The following is a 16,434-nucleotide window of genomic DNA, read 5'->3' on the forward strand; positions in this document are numbered from 1 at the left end:
TGTAGCCTTTGTGCTGTCATAGTGGAAACGGCCTTGTTAGGGTTGAATATGGACACCAACGGCTGGTGGTCTGTCAGCAATGTAAACTTCTTGCCCTGCAGGAATTTCTTTACTCCCCACACAAGGCTGAGAGCCTCCCTATCTATCTGAGCATAATTTCGCTCAGCGGAGGTCAATGATCGGGACGCAAATGCGACTGGCCTTTCCGAGCCATTTGGTAACTTGTGTGAGAGTACAGCTCCAATACCATAAGGGGAAGCATCACAAGCTAGACGAAGAGGTAGCGTTGGGTTGAAGTGAGCCAACACTTCCTCAGAGGTAATCAACGCCTTGCTTCTGCGAAAGGCCTTCTTACAGTCCTCGCTCCACTTCCATGGTACTTCTTTCCGCAACAGAGCATTCAGCGGATGCAGCACCGTGGATAGATTTGGCAGAAACTTATGGTAATAATTAATCAACCCCAGAAACGATCTCAACTGTGATACATTTTCCGGAGCGGGGGCCTTCACGACCGCTTCGATCTTGTCAGGTGACTTGTGCAGCCCCTCTTGGTCAATGACATGACCGCAGTACGAGATCCGTTTCTGGAAGAACTCACATTTCTGGCGATTAACTCGAAGGCCATATTCCTTCAACCTGGTGAGCACCAGTTTCAAGTTTGTGAGGTGTTCCTCCTCGTCTTCTCCCGTAATCAGGATATCGTCCAAGTAACACTGAGTGCTTGGAATACCCTGTAAGACCTGCTCCATGGCCCTCTGCCAAATTGCTGGAGCCGAAGCTACTCCAAAAACCAGTCTATTATATCGATACAAGCCTCTGTGCGTGTTGATTGTGAGATACTGGCGTGACTCTTCCTCGACCTCCATCTGTAAATATGCTTGTGCCAGGTCTATCTTGGTGAAGTGTTTCCCGCCAGACAATGAAGCAAAGATATCCTCAGTCCGCGGAAGCGGGTATTGTACCGTGTGAAGCACCGGATTAACTGTGATCTTGAAGTCTCCGCAGATGCGGACCTTCCCCGGTCCCCCTGGCTTGTTACTTGATGAAGGCTTCATGACGGGAACAATGGGCGTGGCCCACTCACTCCAGTCCACCTTCGACAGTACCCCTGCACGTTCAAGCTCTTCCAGTTCTGCCTCCACAGCAGGTCGTATCGCGTAAGGTACCGATCTGGCTTTGAAAAATTTTGGGCTTGCATGTTCTGCAATCTTGATTTTTGCCTTAATTCCTCTCAGTGTTCCCAGTCCCTGCTGGAATACCTCTTTAGCCTCGTCCAATATTCTGGACAACCGTTCAGGTTTGACATCTTTCTTTCCGAAATCTACCGTCATTGTGTTTAGTGAGTGCCAGTCTATCTTTATTTTCCTGATCCACTCCCGTCCCAGAAGTGGTGGACCTCCCTCGGGTAGTACATATAAGTCCATTCCTTGGTGATCTTTGCCCTTGTGTCTCATCTTGACTTTTATCTTTCCGATGGGGTATACTTTATGCCCCGTGTATGTCTGCAATACTATCTCCGTATCCCGTAGGGGAATATGTTTGAATAACTTTATGTAATCTTGTTTATTCATGACCGTCAACGCCGATCCGGTGTCCACTTCCATCTTCACTTGGACTTTTGCAATCTGCAGTGTGACCCAGATAGTTTGTCGGTCAGCTTCTTTACTCACATTGTGAATCCTCAGACTACCCAGTTCCTTGCTGTTGGGGTCTGAATCCGAATTCAGTTCATCTGGACTCTTCACAGTCACCTTATGTACCTTTCTGTACTTCTTCTGTGGTGACTTATTGTTGCTGGTCTTCTTTCCTGACCGGCATACTTTAGCTATGTGACCAAGTTTGCCACATTTTCTACATTCCTGGTTTTTAAACCAGCATTGGTTCTGGTCGTGTGTTGTCTTCCCACAACGGTAACATTTCGTTGTACCCGAAGTCATTTGATCCACACTGAGTACCGCTGCCTTCAGCTGCATTTCCGCCGTGCCTCTCGCTGCGGCTTCGTGCGATGCTGCAATAAGGACAGCCTTATCAAGTGTAAGATCGTTCTCTTCGAGCAGTCGCTTTTGTGTTCCTTCCTTCGACATCCCGCACACGAACTTGTCTCTCAGTGCCTCTGTCAGATTTACCCCAAACTGACAGTATTTTGCTAGCCTATGCAGTTCAACCAGGTACTCCGCGTTGCTTTCCTCCTTTAGTTGCGTTCTCCCGTAAAATTTAGCTCGTTCCGCTAACATCAGCGGTGTGGGGTTCACATGATCCTTCAGGACAGCAATATTAGCGAAAGACTGATCCGCCGGTTTAGCTGGTGATAGAAGATGCTTCAATAACCCGTATGTCTTCGCACCCATTGAGTTTAGTAAGGTTAGAGCTTTATTATAATTTGCTATCTTATTGACCTTACAATATATCTCGATGCGTTCTACATACGTGGTCCAATCTTCCACATCAGAATCAAATTCGTTGATGTTGCCACGCTTAGGCATCTTCACAATCTTCCTGAGAAACAACAACGAAATTTTTCTTTAACTTTTTTTTTCCAAAAATGGCGGTTTCCCGCGCTTGTCTTCTTCCCCGCCCACTTTCAAAATGGCGGTTTCCCGCTCCTGTCTTCTTCTCCGCCTACTGGCGGGAGGGGTAAGCTTTTCCCTCGGGCGACGACCGCTGGCTTTCGGGGTTCGCAGCCTGTGCGCCGGCTTCAGTGCGTTCTTTGTTCCCTTTTCTCGGCAGGGCAACCGGCACTGTGGACAACCCGTTGACGGCGAACAGTTCCAGCCGCTGGCTGAATCTCCTCGGTCTCCCTCGCTCGGCTCTGTCTCTCCCGCTCACTCGGGCTCTGTCTCTCCCTCAGCGGCTTCCAATCGCGCCTCCCAGCCCTCTCGCAGTCCGGTCCTTTCCTCCCCCGGCTGCGGCTGAGTTCTCCGCGGTTTCTTATTTTTATTTCTTCCCGCGCCTTACGATCCCGGTCGCAGCGCCTCGCGGCCTCGGTAGCTGCCCGGCCTTTCGCCGGTCGCGGTCGAGCTGTCTCACGACGCTGTTGCGTCTCCCAGCCCGCTTGTGGCCCGGTCTCTCACACCGGCTGCGTTCCCGCTGGTAGCCCGGTCTCTCACACCGGCTGCGTTCCCGCTTGCACCGCGGCTTCCGTGCCCCACGCTGCCCCAGTCTCAGCGCCTCTGGGCCCGACTTCTGTCCGGCTCCTTTCCCCCCCGACCGTGGTCGAGTTCACCGCCCTTCCTCCGTTCTTTTTTTTAATTTTCCCCCTACTCACAGTCAACGTGGCCGACTTGCTTCTCGTGGCTGATCGGCTCACTCACCACCGTGGCAGAAGGGACGATCACTGCCTGTTGCTGATGGAAGGCTTCGTGTCTGAATTCTTCCTTCTTCCTTGCTCTGCAGACTCGAGTCTTCTCTCAGCAGAATGACGAGGGCGGGTGCCTCCTCTCGACGCTCGTTAACTGCTTCGGATGTATCGCTGCCGCAGGGTAAGATCGAACTCGTCGCCACTGTAAAGTCTGTGGGTTATATGGCGAATTAATACACAGACTACAAGAGTAACTTTAACAGGGCTTTACTATTCGAAGGTCAGGGCGAATCTGCCCAATAAATCCTTACACAGCACTTATATACCGGTGTGGTCACCACCGGTATTACAGTATACAGTAGCCAAGATAAAGTAGTGCAACCCTTAAAATAGTTCTCTTAAAGGTGGAACGTTACATACACTACAGTGAGAGAAGATGTGTTTGGCCCAAGTACCCAGACCAGCAGCCACCTTAAGTGAAGGTGTGATCATGCAGCATGCAGGTATTGGATATTACACAGAAACAGGCCATTGGGCCCAAGTGGTCTGTGCCGCTGTTTATGCTCCACAGGAGCTGCCTCCCATCCCTCTTCATCTAACTATATCAACATATCCTTCTATTCTTTTCTCCCTGATGTGTTTATCTAGCTTCTCCTTAAATGTATCTCTGCTATTCACCTCAACTACTCCTTGTGGTAGGAAGTTCCACATTCTCACCACTCTCTGAGTAAAGACGTTTCTCCTCAATGCTCTACTGGATTTATTAGTGACTATCTTATATTTATGGCCCCCAGTTTTGGTCTTCCGCACAAGTGGGAAAAACTTCTCTACATCTACCCTATTAAACCCTCTATTAGGTCACCCCCCATCCTTCTCTTTTCTTAAGAAAAGAGCCTCACCCTGTTCAATCATTCCTGATAGTTATAACCTCTCAGGATATGGGCAGAGTGTTTGGTGTGTACCTCATTTAAGGGACCATTGCTCACGTCCTTTCGATTGTACAGACCATTCTGCACTACTGGTAGGTCAAAGTGCTGTGTACTGTATTGTATCCCGGTGATGCAGCAACACGCTTACAGTGAAGTACTGATGCATTGTAAGGTAGCATTTTGGAAGGAGGCAAAACGTGAGCTGCACTTGCCTTGTACGTGACACTGCACTCACCCTCAGCTGGTGCTGGTCTAGACTGGAGGGTGGGCCTCTGCTCCACAAGGGCCTGCTCGTCACTATACAGCCATTTCTCTACCTGCCCAGTAGCAGGACAGCTATACGACCTGTCGGAGCTGCTGGTCAGGATATCCCAGCCCCTGAATTTCAGGCGCTACTTGCTTGTCCTCTAATATACACAACGATGACAGCACTAAAATTTAAATGACTTGACTTCACATTCTATGTCAGCTGTGTACAGGTATGTGCAGTGGCTCAGAAGCACTGCAGTGGGGCTGCATTATCCACCCCTCGTGTTTATTTCCGTCAATGGCAAACTTGAGCCAAATCAGCAATTTTGCTCTACAGACTTTTAGTTCAATGGGCAGGCAGGCAGACTGACTGACTGACCGACAATATAACAAGCTCAGTCTAAATTCAGTTATAAAGAAACTTGAATGGAAGCAAAGTGGAGAAAACTCAGTGGTTTACCTTGCAGTTTAAGGTCTGTTCAGGCTCCGATGAGTCACTCATGTCTACGTCTTCCAAGTCAGGTAGATCCTGTAAAGAAGCAGGAAGCTGGAGGTTATTGCCTGGAGGCTATTAACATTGTATACCTGTAAGTGAATATGGATACATACAAATAATATATTTAAAATCATACAAGGAATGCAAGCACAGCATCTTTAAATGTGCACATCATCACCTGACACATGAAGAGATTAAAATCAAAGAGCAGACCAGAATTAAATTCATCACCATTCACACAATACTCCTTTTTGCACTATGATGAGCAACTCTGCCAATTTTGTTGTATAATTTAGATTTAGAACACTTCAAAAACATATACTAACGCAGACTGTTTGCTCAATATCTAATCTTGGAGATTGATTCCTGGGATGAGAGGGCTGTCCTATGATGAGAGATTGTGTAGAATGGGCCTATACTTTCTGGAGTTTAGAAGAATGAGAGGTGATCTCATTGAAACATACAAGATTCCGAAGAGGATTGACAGGGTAGATGCTGAGAGGTTGTTTCCCCTGGCTGGAGTGTCTAGAACTAGGGGGCATAGTCTCAGGATAAGGGGTCACCCATTTAAGACTGAGATGAGGAGGAATTTCTTCACTCAGAGGGTTGTGAATCTTTGGAATTCTCTGCCCTAGAGGGCTGTGGATGCTGAGTCTTTGAATATATTCAAGGCTGAAATAGATAGATTTTTAGACTCATGGGAAATCAAGGGATATGGAAATCGGGCGGGAAAGTGGAGTTGAGGTCGATGATCAGCCATGATCTTATTGAATGGCAGAGCAGGCTCGAGGGGCCGTATGGCCGACTCCTGCTCTTACTTCTTATGTTCTTAACTTTGTCCAGCTCATTAGTTGGAACACCAATGCTATCATCTTCTGCTCCCTTGCTACTGATTGCACCCAGGCCATTCTCTCAGGCTGTTCAGAATCTTGATGTCCCATTCGAATGAGAGTTGAGCTTCAAACCCATATCCTCTCTATCGTGCTTACCTCCACCTCTGTAATGTCAACTGCCTCCACACCTACCTCAGCCCCTCTGCTGCTAAAAACCTTATCCATGCCTTCTTCATCTCCAGACTTGTGTAGTGGTTATGTTACTGGACTAGTAATGCAGAAAACATTCGTTCAAATCCCACCATGCCAGTTTTAGAATTTGAATTCAGTTAAAAAAATTGGAAATAAAAAACTGGTATCATTAAAAGTAACCATTAAGTGTTGGATTGTCATAAAAACCCAACTCGTTCACTAATGTCCTTTAAAAAGGCTACTCCATTAGACATTTGACACAGACATTTAGGAGTGAGATCAGGAAACACTTTTTCGCACAAAGGGCAGTGAAAATCTGGAACTCTCTTCCCAAAATGCTGTGGATGCTGGGACAATTGGAACCTTCAAGACTGAGATCGATAGATATTTGTTATGCAAGAGTATCAAGGGATATGGAACAAAGGCAGGTAAATGGAGTTGAGATACAGATCAGCCGTGATCTAACTGAACAGCGGAACAGGCACGAGGGTGTGTGTGGCCTCCTCATGTTCCTATTCCTCCTCACTATTAAACAGTGAGGAGGATTGTAGCAGACTTCAGGAGGACATAGACAGACTGGTGAAATGGGCAGACATATGCCAGATGAAATTTAATGCAGAGCTGTGAAGTGATGCATTTTGAAAGAAAGAATGAGGAGAGGCAATATAAACTAAATGATACAATTTTAAAGGGGGTGCAGGAACAGAGAGACCTGGGGGTTTACGTATACAAATCTTTGGAGGTGGCAGGACAAGTTGATAAGGCTGTTAAAAAAAGCATACAGGATCCTTGGGTTTATAAACAGAGGCATAGATTACAAAAGCAAGGAAGTTATGCTAAACCTTTATAATTCACTGATTAGGCCTCAGTTGCGTCCAATTCTGGGCACCACACTTCAAGAAGGATATCAAGGCCTTAGAGAGGGTGCAGAGGAGATTTACTAGAAGGGTACCAGGGATGAGGGATTTCAGTTATGTGGAGAGACTAGAGAAGCTGGGATTGTTGTTCTTAGAGCAGAGAAGTTTAATGGGAAATTTAACAGAGGTGTTCAAAATCATGAAGTGTTTTGATAGAGTATATAGGGAGAGACTGTTTCCACTGGCAAGAGGGTCAGTAACCAGAGGACACAGATTTAAGATAATTGGCAAAAGAACCAGGGAGGAGATGAGGAGAATTTTTTTTTGCTCTGGAATGCACTGCCTGAAAGGGCTGTGGAAGCAGATTCAATAGTAACTTTCAAAAGTGAATTGGACATATATTTGAAAAGGAGAAATTTGCCAGGCTATGGGGAAAGAGCAGGGGAGTGGGACTAATTGGTAAATTGGTAGTTCTTTCAAAGAGTTGGCACAGGCACGATGGGCCGAATGGCAACCTTCTGTGCTGTATGAGTCTATGATATCTGAAGACTTTCCAAAGAACCCTTTAAAGTTGGTGAGTCCTGATCACTTTTGCACAGGTAGCTCCTCAACTCACATCAATGTACAGCTTTCCTTCCCTTTCCACACAGACCGTCTCTGCGCTGTCCGTCTTGACCAGTTTCGTCGGAGCAGCCATCGTCTTTGACGATATATCTGACAACACAGATCAAAAAGACAAATTGAGCCAGTACATTTCAAACAGGCCCAGTACCACTATAAAATGACAGGATCTAGCAAGTGTTAAAAATACTTCAAATAACTTTAAAAATCTTCCAGACTGACTGGCTTCCCAATAAAGATTGTCATTTTGATGTTTGAGACAGTGGTGCAGATATGATTCAGTCAAGGATCAGACGTGGTTACTGAAGCGGAAGTGAAGATGACGGTAGTGGAACAGCTTGCCTCTGATCTGAAACTGTAGGAAACAGACAGCTGTAACAGATAGTTACCTTTTCACGCAGATTCCATGTGCTTTCCAGGGACCAAATAAAAACCTTGCACTTTCTTTAAATTAAAATATTACAAGTGGATAAAGGAAGTCTAGAGGATATTGAGGCCGATTTTTCAGTTAGTGTCTGGAGGGGTCGATTATTCACTCAGCGCTAATAACTGGATATAGGTGCACAGACACGACATTTGGTGTCTGTCCCCTTTATGTTGCTCCGGGATTTCCGAGCCTCCCTGGGTAAGGGGGGCGGGGGGGGGGGGGGGGGGAGTGGTGGAGAGACAGCTGCAAGGCCTAGGCAACTGTGGAATTGAGATGGCAGAGGGCGGTCCTGGCCTTGCCAACAAGGTTTCCTCTATGGGTGACAGGGTGATACTAGAAGAAGCAGATGGTAGGTCTTTTGCTTGGGACCCCCTCAGATTAGAGAGTCTGAGGGAAGCAGGCTGCAGGGCAAGGGAACCTAAAAGGGAAAGTATTACCTTTTACTCCCAGTGGATCCTCAGGCCTAGGCCTTCTGGCTTTTGATCCCCCGCAGCTTTAAGCCCCACAGCCAGCGGCTAATCCCACAGCTGCTTCCACGTGCCACTGCTAGGGAGCAGGACTGTGCTGGGGGGGCGGGGGGGTGCAACAATTTATTACTTGACGAACCCGACCCACTAAATTCAGGCAACAGAAGGGAGAGACTGGCAGGAGTCCCTCACTCTCAACCAGCGTAGAAGTTGGCCATCTACCTATATGGTCTTGGAACGAAAGCCGGTCACTCAGAAGTGGGAATGGAAAGACCAATGCCGTGGCCAGTAATGGCACCACCTTCCCTTGTGGAGGTTGGTGTTCTCTGTGCAAACTTCCATCTGCTCACTGACCAAACCTTCACCATCAAATAACACTCCAAACCGTTTTGTCTCCAAAGGATACCTGAGACAAGTACAGCAAGAGCTGGCCAGCAGGCGGTCCACATCTGGAGTGCTGCCTGCAAAAACAGCTCAAGCATGGGCGAATTGAACTGCTGTCTGGGGAATCAGGATTCTGGAGTCTTCCATCTATAGCAAGGTGCACTGCATAGATGGGAGGCAGTATGGTTCTCAGCGGCACATGCTGACGCTCCAACAGTGCACAGTAAAGGTGATGTAATGGATGCAAGTCCTTGCTGAGGAGCCCACTCAGATTTGGGTTAACAGTGGGGAAAGCCTCTGAGAACATAGTGCCTCATGAAGGATTATGTGAACTCTAATATAAAACAGATAAGATCAAGTACTTTCACGCTAGCACCTCAACTAACTTGGAGGATAATATAAGCGAGCAAATTCAAAACTGCCCATGTATGAATGACAGCAAGGAATAGGTGGCTGATTAATCGAGGCGAGGTGCAACATGGGAAGGAAACTTTGCTTGTCTAATGTCAACATAAGATGTCTTAAAGGGACAATACCCTCCTTGGTTTTCACTGTAAATGATTTCTCTGCACGTTTCAGTGACAAACCTTTCAAAAAATACCAAGTGGCAATTTGCAAACGTATGAACCTGCAGTATCACTGTTGAAGAGCGTGCACTGTAATCGGTCAGCGGTGCTGAGCGACGGTGAGAAAATCCCATCCTCTGATTGCACAAGCTCAGTATCACTCTCTCCACCTGAACTGCAAGGCAAAGCAGCCTGGTTTGCCATCTCTGGATGTGATCCTTTCAGCTGGTCCTCGGTGACTGTCTCAGCTCTTTCTCTTTCAGCCTCTTGCTGCCGGTCTGCCAGGGTCTCCTCCTGGATTTTTTCTACATCATTCACAAACTCCTCAATCTTTTGCTGGCTCTCTGCACTTGAATAACATGGAGTTAGCCCAGACACACTGGTCTCTGAAGGAAGCTCTTCACCTAGAATTAAAAATAAGTGAGATTAGTGTAAAAAAAATTAAAATAAGCTCTCAAAAATCTGTAAAATCTTAAGCACTGTTGGAGCATCCTGTCCGTGCCTCGATGTAATACATTATGGCAGGCAGGCAACAACAACAACTTGCATTTATACAGCGCCTTTAACATAGTAAAACCTCCCAAGGCGCTTCACAGGAGCATTATCAGACAAAAATTGACACCAAGCCATATAAAGAGATATTAGCACAGATGAACAAAAGCTTGGTCAAAGAGGTAGGTTTTAAGGGGCGACTTGAAGGAGGAGAGAGAGCCGGAGAGGCTTAGGGAGGGAATTCCAGAGCTTAGGGCCTAGATGGCTGAAGGCATGGCCGCCAATGGCTGAGCAAAGGAAATTGGGGAATGTACAGGAGGCCAGAATGGTAGGAGCGCAGTGTTCTCTGAGGGTTGTAGGTCTGAAAGAGGTTACAGAGATAGGGAGGGGTGAGGCCATGAGGAATTTGAACACAAAAATGAGAAGTTTTAAATTGAGGTGTTGCCAAACAGGGAGCCAACATAGGTCAGCAAGCACAAGGATGATGGGTGAGCGGGACATGGTGCGAGTTAGGGTACGGGCAACAGAGTTTTCGATGTGCTCAAGTTTACGGAATGTGGTAGGTGGGAGAATGGCCAGGAGTGCGTTGGAATAGTCGAGTCTAGAGGTAACAAAGGCATGGTTGAGAGTTTCAGCAGCAGATGGGCTGAGGTGGGGTGGAGACATAGGGCCCTGGTGAGACCTGGAGTACTATCTACAGTCTTGGTCTCCTTACCTTAGAGGGAGTGCAATGAAGTTTCACCAGACTGAGTCCTGGGACGGGGGATTGTCCTATGAGGAGAGATTGAGGAGACTAGGCCTATATTCCCTAGAATTTAGAAGAATGAGAGGTGATCTCATTGAAATATATAAAATTCTTACAGGGCTCGATAGGATAGATGCTGGGAGGATGTTACCCCTGGCTTGGGAGTCTAGAACCAAGGGTCAGTCACAAAATAAGGGGTCGGCCATATAGGACTGAGATGAGAAGAAATTTATTTTCTCAGCTGGCTGTGAATCTTTGGAATTCTCTACCCTAGAGGGCTGTGGATGCTTAGTTGTTGAGTATATTCAAGACAGAGATCGATAGATTTTTGGATATTCAGGGAATCAAGGGACATGGGGATAGTGTGAGAAGGTGGAGTTGAGGTAGATTAGCCATGATCTTATTGAATGCCGGAGCAGGCTCAAACAGCTGAATGGCCTACTCCTGCTCCTATTTCTTATGTTCTTATGAGACGGGCGATATTATGGAGGTGGAACTAGGCAGTCTTGGTGATGGAGAGGATATGGGGTTGGAAGCTCAGCTCAGCGTCAAATAGGGTGGCAAAGTTGTGAACAGTCCAGTTCAGCCTCAGACCATGGCCACGGAGGGCAATGGAGTTGGAGTCTAGGCAACGGACTTTGTGGTGGGGACCGAAGACAATTGTAGGAAATTTCTGCTCATCCAATACAGAATGTCGGACTCATCTCGCCTCTGGTTATTATGGCAATTACATTAAATCGGCAAACCCTGGGGAGCGGGGCTCGCCTGGGCCCCCAACCCTGGGGAGCGGGGCTCGCCTGGGCCCCCCAACCCTGGGGAGCGGGGCTCGCCTGGGCCCCCATCCCAGCAGGGCTCGCCTGAGCCCCCAACCCTGGGGAGCGGGGCTCGCCTGGGCCCCCCAACCCTGGGGAGCGGGGCTCGCCTGGGCCCCCATCCCAGCAGGGCTCGCCTGGGCCCCCAACCCTGGGGAGCGGGGCTCGCCTGGGCCCCCCAACCCTGGGGAGCGGGGCTCGCCTGGGCCCCCAACCCCGGGGAGCGGGGCTCGCCTGGGCCCCCAACCCCGGGGAGCGGGGCTCGCCTGGGCCCCCAACCCCGGGGAGCGGGGCTCGCCTGGGCCCCCAACCCCGGGGAGCGGGGCTCGCCTGGGCCCCCAACCCCGGGGAGCGGGGCTCGCCTGGGCCCCCAACCCCGGGGAGCGGGGCTCGCCTGGGCCCCCAACCCTGGGGAGCGGGGCTCGCCTGGACCCCCAACCCTAGGGACAGAGGGGCTCGCCTGGACCCCCAACCCTGGGGAGCGGGGCTCGCCTGGGTCCCCAACCCTGGGGAGCGGGGGGCTCGCCTGGACCCCCAACCCTGGGGACAGAGGGGCTCGGCTGGGCCCCCAACGCTGGGGAGCGGGGCTTGCCTGGGCCCCCAACCCTGGGGAGCGGGGCTCGCCTGGGCCCCCAACCCTGGGGAGCGGGGCTTGCCTGGGCCCCCAACCCCGGGGAAACGGGGCTCGCCTGGGCCCCCAACCCTGGGGAGCAGGGCTCGCCTGGACCCCCAACTCTGGGGACAGAGGGGCTCGCCTGGGCCCCCAAACCTGGGGAGCGGGGCTCGCCTGGCAGCCCAACCCTGGGGAGCGGGGTTCGCCTGGGCCCCCAACCCTGGGGAGCGGGGCTCGCCTGGACCCCCAACCCTGGGGACAGAGGTGCTCGCCTGGACCCCCAACCCTGGGGAGTGGGGCTCACCTGGGCCCCCAACCCTGGGGACAGTGGGGCTCACCTGGGCCCCCAACCCTGGGGACAGTGGGGCTCGCCTGGACCCCCAACCCTGGGGAGCGGGGCTCGCCTGGGCCCCCAACACTGGGGAGAGAGGGGCTCGCCTGGACCCCCAACCCTGGGGACAGAGGGGCTCGCCTGGGCCCCCAACCCTGGGGACAGAGGGGCTCGCCTGGACCCCCAACCTTGGGGACAGAGGGGCTCGCCTGGGCCCCCAACCCTGGGGACAGAGGGGCTCGCCTGGGCCCCCAACCCTGGGGACAGAGGGGGAAGAAGTACTTTTAGCATTTAAAGCAGCCTTCTTTGTAAAGGGAGCAGCCAGGTGGTGCTTTTCCGTGCGGTGGAGGCACAGTTTCTGTTGGCATTTCTGGGGGCGGGGGGGTGGTGGTAAGGGGAAGGTAGATGTGCCACAAAATCATCCAACAGCCTACTCCTGGAGGGCCCCTTACTGACCGTCCCAATGCCACTGGGGTTAGTGACAGATTTCCACATGGGGAACAATCCTGGTGTAACGGCCCGGATCATGACAGCTGCGCATTATCAGAGCCAGAGCTTCTGAAACTGGGGTGGGGTGGGGGGCAGTGACGCGATTATTGGGGGGCAGAGAGAGTATCAGTGGTGGGGGCCGATGCGATTACCGGGGGGGGGGGCAGATTAATGGGGGAAGGGTGAAATTACCAGTTAGGGGGAGGTGGTAAGATTACCTGGAAAGTAATTAAGCTGTGGAAATACTATCAGCTCCATCTCAGGATTCTAAACTAATCTACAGAACAGATCAAATCGCAGAGCTAAATATACGAGGCTATCAGAGAGCTCACCTTTTGAGCAGAGGCAAAGTGAAGTGAGCAGGTCCCCGGGCTTTACAGGATGAGGCAGTGGGAGACCATGTGTGGCACCAGTCAGAGCTAATACATGGGGACATTGATATGCTAAACTGTATGGGGGTGCGTTTTACAAATTAGCATGGTGTGGAGGGGGAACGTTTAATGGGAATTTGGGTCTGAGGTCAGCGCATTGCGCATGATGTTTCATCCATTAAAATGAAAGTCCGGAAACCAAGCAGAGCTCGCTGATATCAGTGTCCCAATTCATGATGTGCACTCCTGCTGTGCAACAGAAAGACCAGTCAGTACTCTATGGTTTAACTGATTTGGTGTGTGAAGCACGCAGAGTGAAGAATGTGCAGCTCCTTTAAAGGTGTTCAGAAACCATCAGCTCATCCTCTACCTCTTTCTTCCATTTCTTGGAGTCTATGTTTCTCCTCAACTTTCCTCTTGATCGCTGACAGAGCATCAAGACTGTCCTGGATCTTCTTCCGCTCACTTGTTTCCCATTGCTCCCGCTCTTCCTTCTCAGCTCTCCACCCTCCTCGAGCCCAGGCCTCTGCACATGCCCTGTCAAAGATCAACAGCAGGGTGATTTGGACTATTTGCTCGTGCGGAGCACAAAGGCCAACATGGGCTAGTTGGGCCGAATGGCCTGTTTCTGTGTTGTAACTTCTATGTATTTCTATGTAAAAGGCAACTGAAATATCAAATGGTAGCCTTGTGCTAGTGGTACTGGACTAACGAGTCAGAGATCGTGAGTAAAAATCCTACCATAGCAAGCGGTAAAATAGAGTTCATTAAATTTGGTGATTTATGGGCTGGCACCAGAAAAAATGACCATGAAAACTGCCAGATTGTTATAAAAACCCAACTGGTTCACTAATGCCCTTCAAAGAAGGGAACCTGCTACTCCTACCCAGCCTGGCCTATATGTGACTCCTATACTATGTCCCCTCAGTGCAATAAAATACTGCTTTGCCAGAGTTGTCCACATCCCAAGAACAAAAGGTAAACACACAAGAGTACATGTAAAGCATGTTGCCAATCTGCATTACAGAAAGCCCTAAAGAAAGATTTCAGTTTTTAAAAAATTCTTTATCAATAAAATTGGTTAAAGGAGTTCTGTCCGAACAGAATCAGTTCTTGCGTTTAAAAACGTCATTAAAGATGCAATTTTTACTTCTACCTTATGAATGTAAGTATGTGTAAGTTGTGAGGAGGATGCAAGGAGGCTTCAAGGGGATATAGACAGGTTACGTGAGTGGGCAAGAACATGGCAAATGGAATATAATGTGGAGAAATGTGAAGTTATCCACTTTGGTACGAAAATAGAAAAGCAGAGTATTTTTTAAATGGTGAGAGATTGAGAAATGTTGGTGTTCAGAGGGGCCTGCGTGTCCTTGTACACGAATCACTGAAAGTTAACATGCAGGTACAGCAAGCAATGAGGAAAGCAAATGGTATGTTGGCCTTTATTACAAGAGGATTTGAGTATAAGAGTAAAATCGTCTTACTGCAATTATATAGGGCCCTGGTGAGGCCACATCTGGAGTATTGTGTACAGTTTTGGTCTCCTTACCTAAGGAAGGATACACTTGCCATAGAGGGAGCGCAACGAAGGTTCACCAGACTGGTTCCTGGGATGGGGGGATTGTCCTATGAGGAGAGATTGAGTAGACTAGGCCTATATTCTCTAGAGTTTAGAAGAATGAGAGGTGATCTCATTGAAACACACAAAATTCTTACAGGGCTTGACAGGGTAGATGCAGGAAGGATGTTTCCCCTGGCTGGAGAGTCTAGAACCAGGGGTCACAGTCTCAGAATAAGGGGTCGGCCATTTAGGACTGAAATGAGGAGAAATTTCTTCACTCAGAGGGTGGTGAATCTTTGGAATTCTCTACCCCAGAGGGCTATGGAGGCTCAGTCGTTGAGTATATCCAAGATAGAGAACGACAGATTTTTGAATATTAAGGGAATCATGGGATATGGGGATAGTGCAGGAAAGTGAAGTTGAGGTAGAAGATCAGCCATGATCTTATTAAATGGCGGAGCAGGCTCGAAGGGTCAAATGGCCTACTCCTGCTCCTATTTCTTATGTTCTTAGGTAAATTGCCATGAACATTAACTTATAACACAAGGTGCTACATACAAACATGGCAAACTGAATTATCCACTCTTTACCAAGGTGATATTGCTACTTAAAATGAACTCAAGAAATGGGACAAAAATGTAAATGTAATCCTGTAAATATCCAACAGGTGAATCAAAGCTAGAATCAGGGACAAAGTTAACAGTCACTTGGATAAGTGTGGATTAATTAAGGAAAGCCAGCACGGATTTGTTAAAGGCAAATCGTGTTTAACTAACTTGATTGAGTTTTTTTGATGAGGTAACAGAGAGCATTGATGAGGGCAATGCGGTTGACATGGTGTGTATGGATTTCCAAAAGGCTTTTGATAAAGTGCCACATAATAGGCTTGCCAGCAAAGTTGAAGCCCATGGAATAAAACGGACAGTGGCAGCATGGATACGGAATTGGCTAAGTGACAGGAAACAGAGCGTAGTGGTGAATGGTTGTTTTTCGGACTGGAAGAAGGTATACAGTGGTGTTCCCCAGGGGTCGGTACTAGGACCACTGCTTATCTTTGTAGTGTATGTACCTTTAAGACAGAACTACTTTTACAGCTCCTGTATACTGTAGTACCGGCAGTGACCACACCTGTATATAAGCCTTGCGCATGCCTCTGTACCCCCAGTCTTGAGACTACCCTCCACCAGTAAATACCTGTTTATTGTTAAGTTACAGCATCCGTGTGGTTATTGAAAAACATCATACTCTCAGAATCACGGATCTAACAGTGGCGACGAGTGTCGATTCGAATCTACCTGCAACTCTGCATTTCCCTTCGAGGATTCGCTCCGGGGGGGCGGTGTAAGAAAGTCGAGGCCAGGAACACGGGCGTCGACCACGAGCAACCGCCCAGTCGTCCGGCAGAGAGTGAACATCGCAGGGGAGGCTGTGGAGAGCCGGGCTTGGTTCCCCAGCCACGACAATCAGCAAGAGACTGACGACAGGTACAGCGCAGACCCTTCCTGGACAGCGGCGGCTGGAGCCGACCGACGGCGGAGAGAAAGCCGAGCAGCTTCGACGGGGTAAGACAGAGGGTGAAGCGCACAGGGAGCAGCCGGGGGTTGAAAACCGAGCAGCGTCGAGAAAAAAAAACAAAACGGAGAGAGAGAGGGTACAGCAACAGCTGGGTTCAGGACCGAGTGGCGGAAACGGAAAAAAAAA

General features: G+C 49.3%; 1 protein-coding gene across 4 annotated transcripts in view; it reads right to left on the reverse strand.

Moving 5' to 3' along the window:
• The window catches only part of dnaaf1 (dynein axonemal assembly factor 1), a 185,127-nt gene that overhangs the window by 83,803 nt on the left and 84,890 nt on the right, over positions 1-16,434 (reverse strand). For all 4 annotated transcript variants that reach the window (XM_085990903.1, XM_085990905.1, XM_085990902.1 and 1 more), the window contains exons 6-9: positions 13,543-13,709; positions 9,382-9,723; positions 7,471-7,568; positions 4,937-5,005 (exon numbers count right to left, since the gene is read on the reverse strand). In XM_085990903.1, coding sequence (XP_085847029.1) covers positions 4,937-5,005; positions 7,471-7,568; positions 9,382-9,723; positions 13,543-13,709 — 676 coding nt within the window. The remainder of the gene's footprint in view (positions 1-4,936; positions 5,006-7,470; positions 7,569-9,381; positions 9,724-13,542; positions 13,710-16,434) is intronic.

This window comes from Somniosus microcephalus, chromosome 6, assembly GCF_052327205.1.
Source record: "Somniosus microcephalus isolate GS21.2 chromosome 6, FLI_Smic_1.0, whole genome shotgun sequence".
Lineage (NCBI taxonomy): Eukaryota > Metazoa > Chordata > Chondrichthyes > Squaliformes > Somniosidae > Somniosus > Somniosus microcephalus.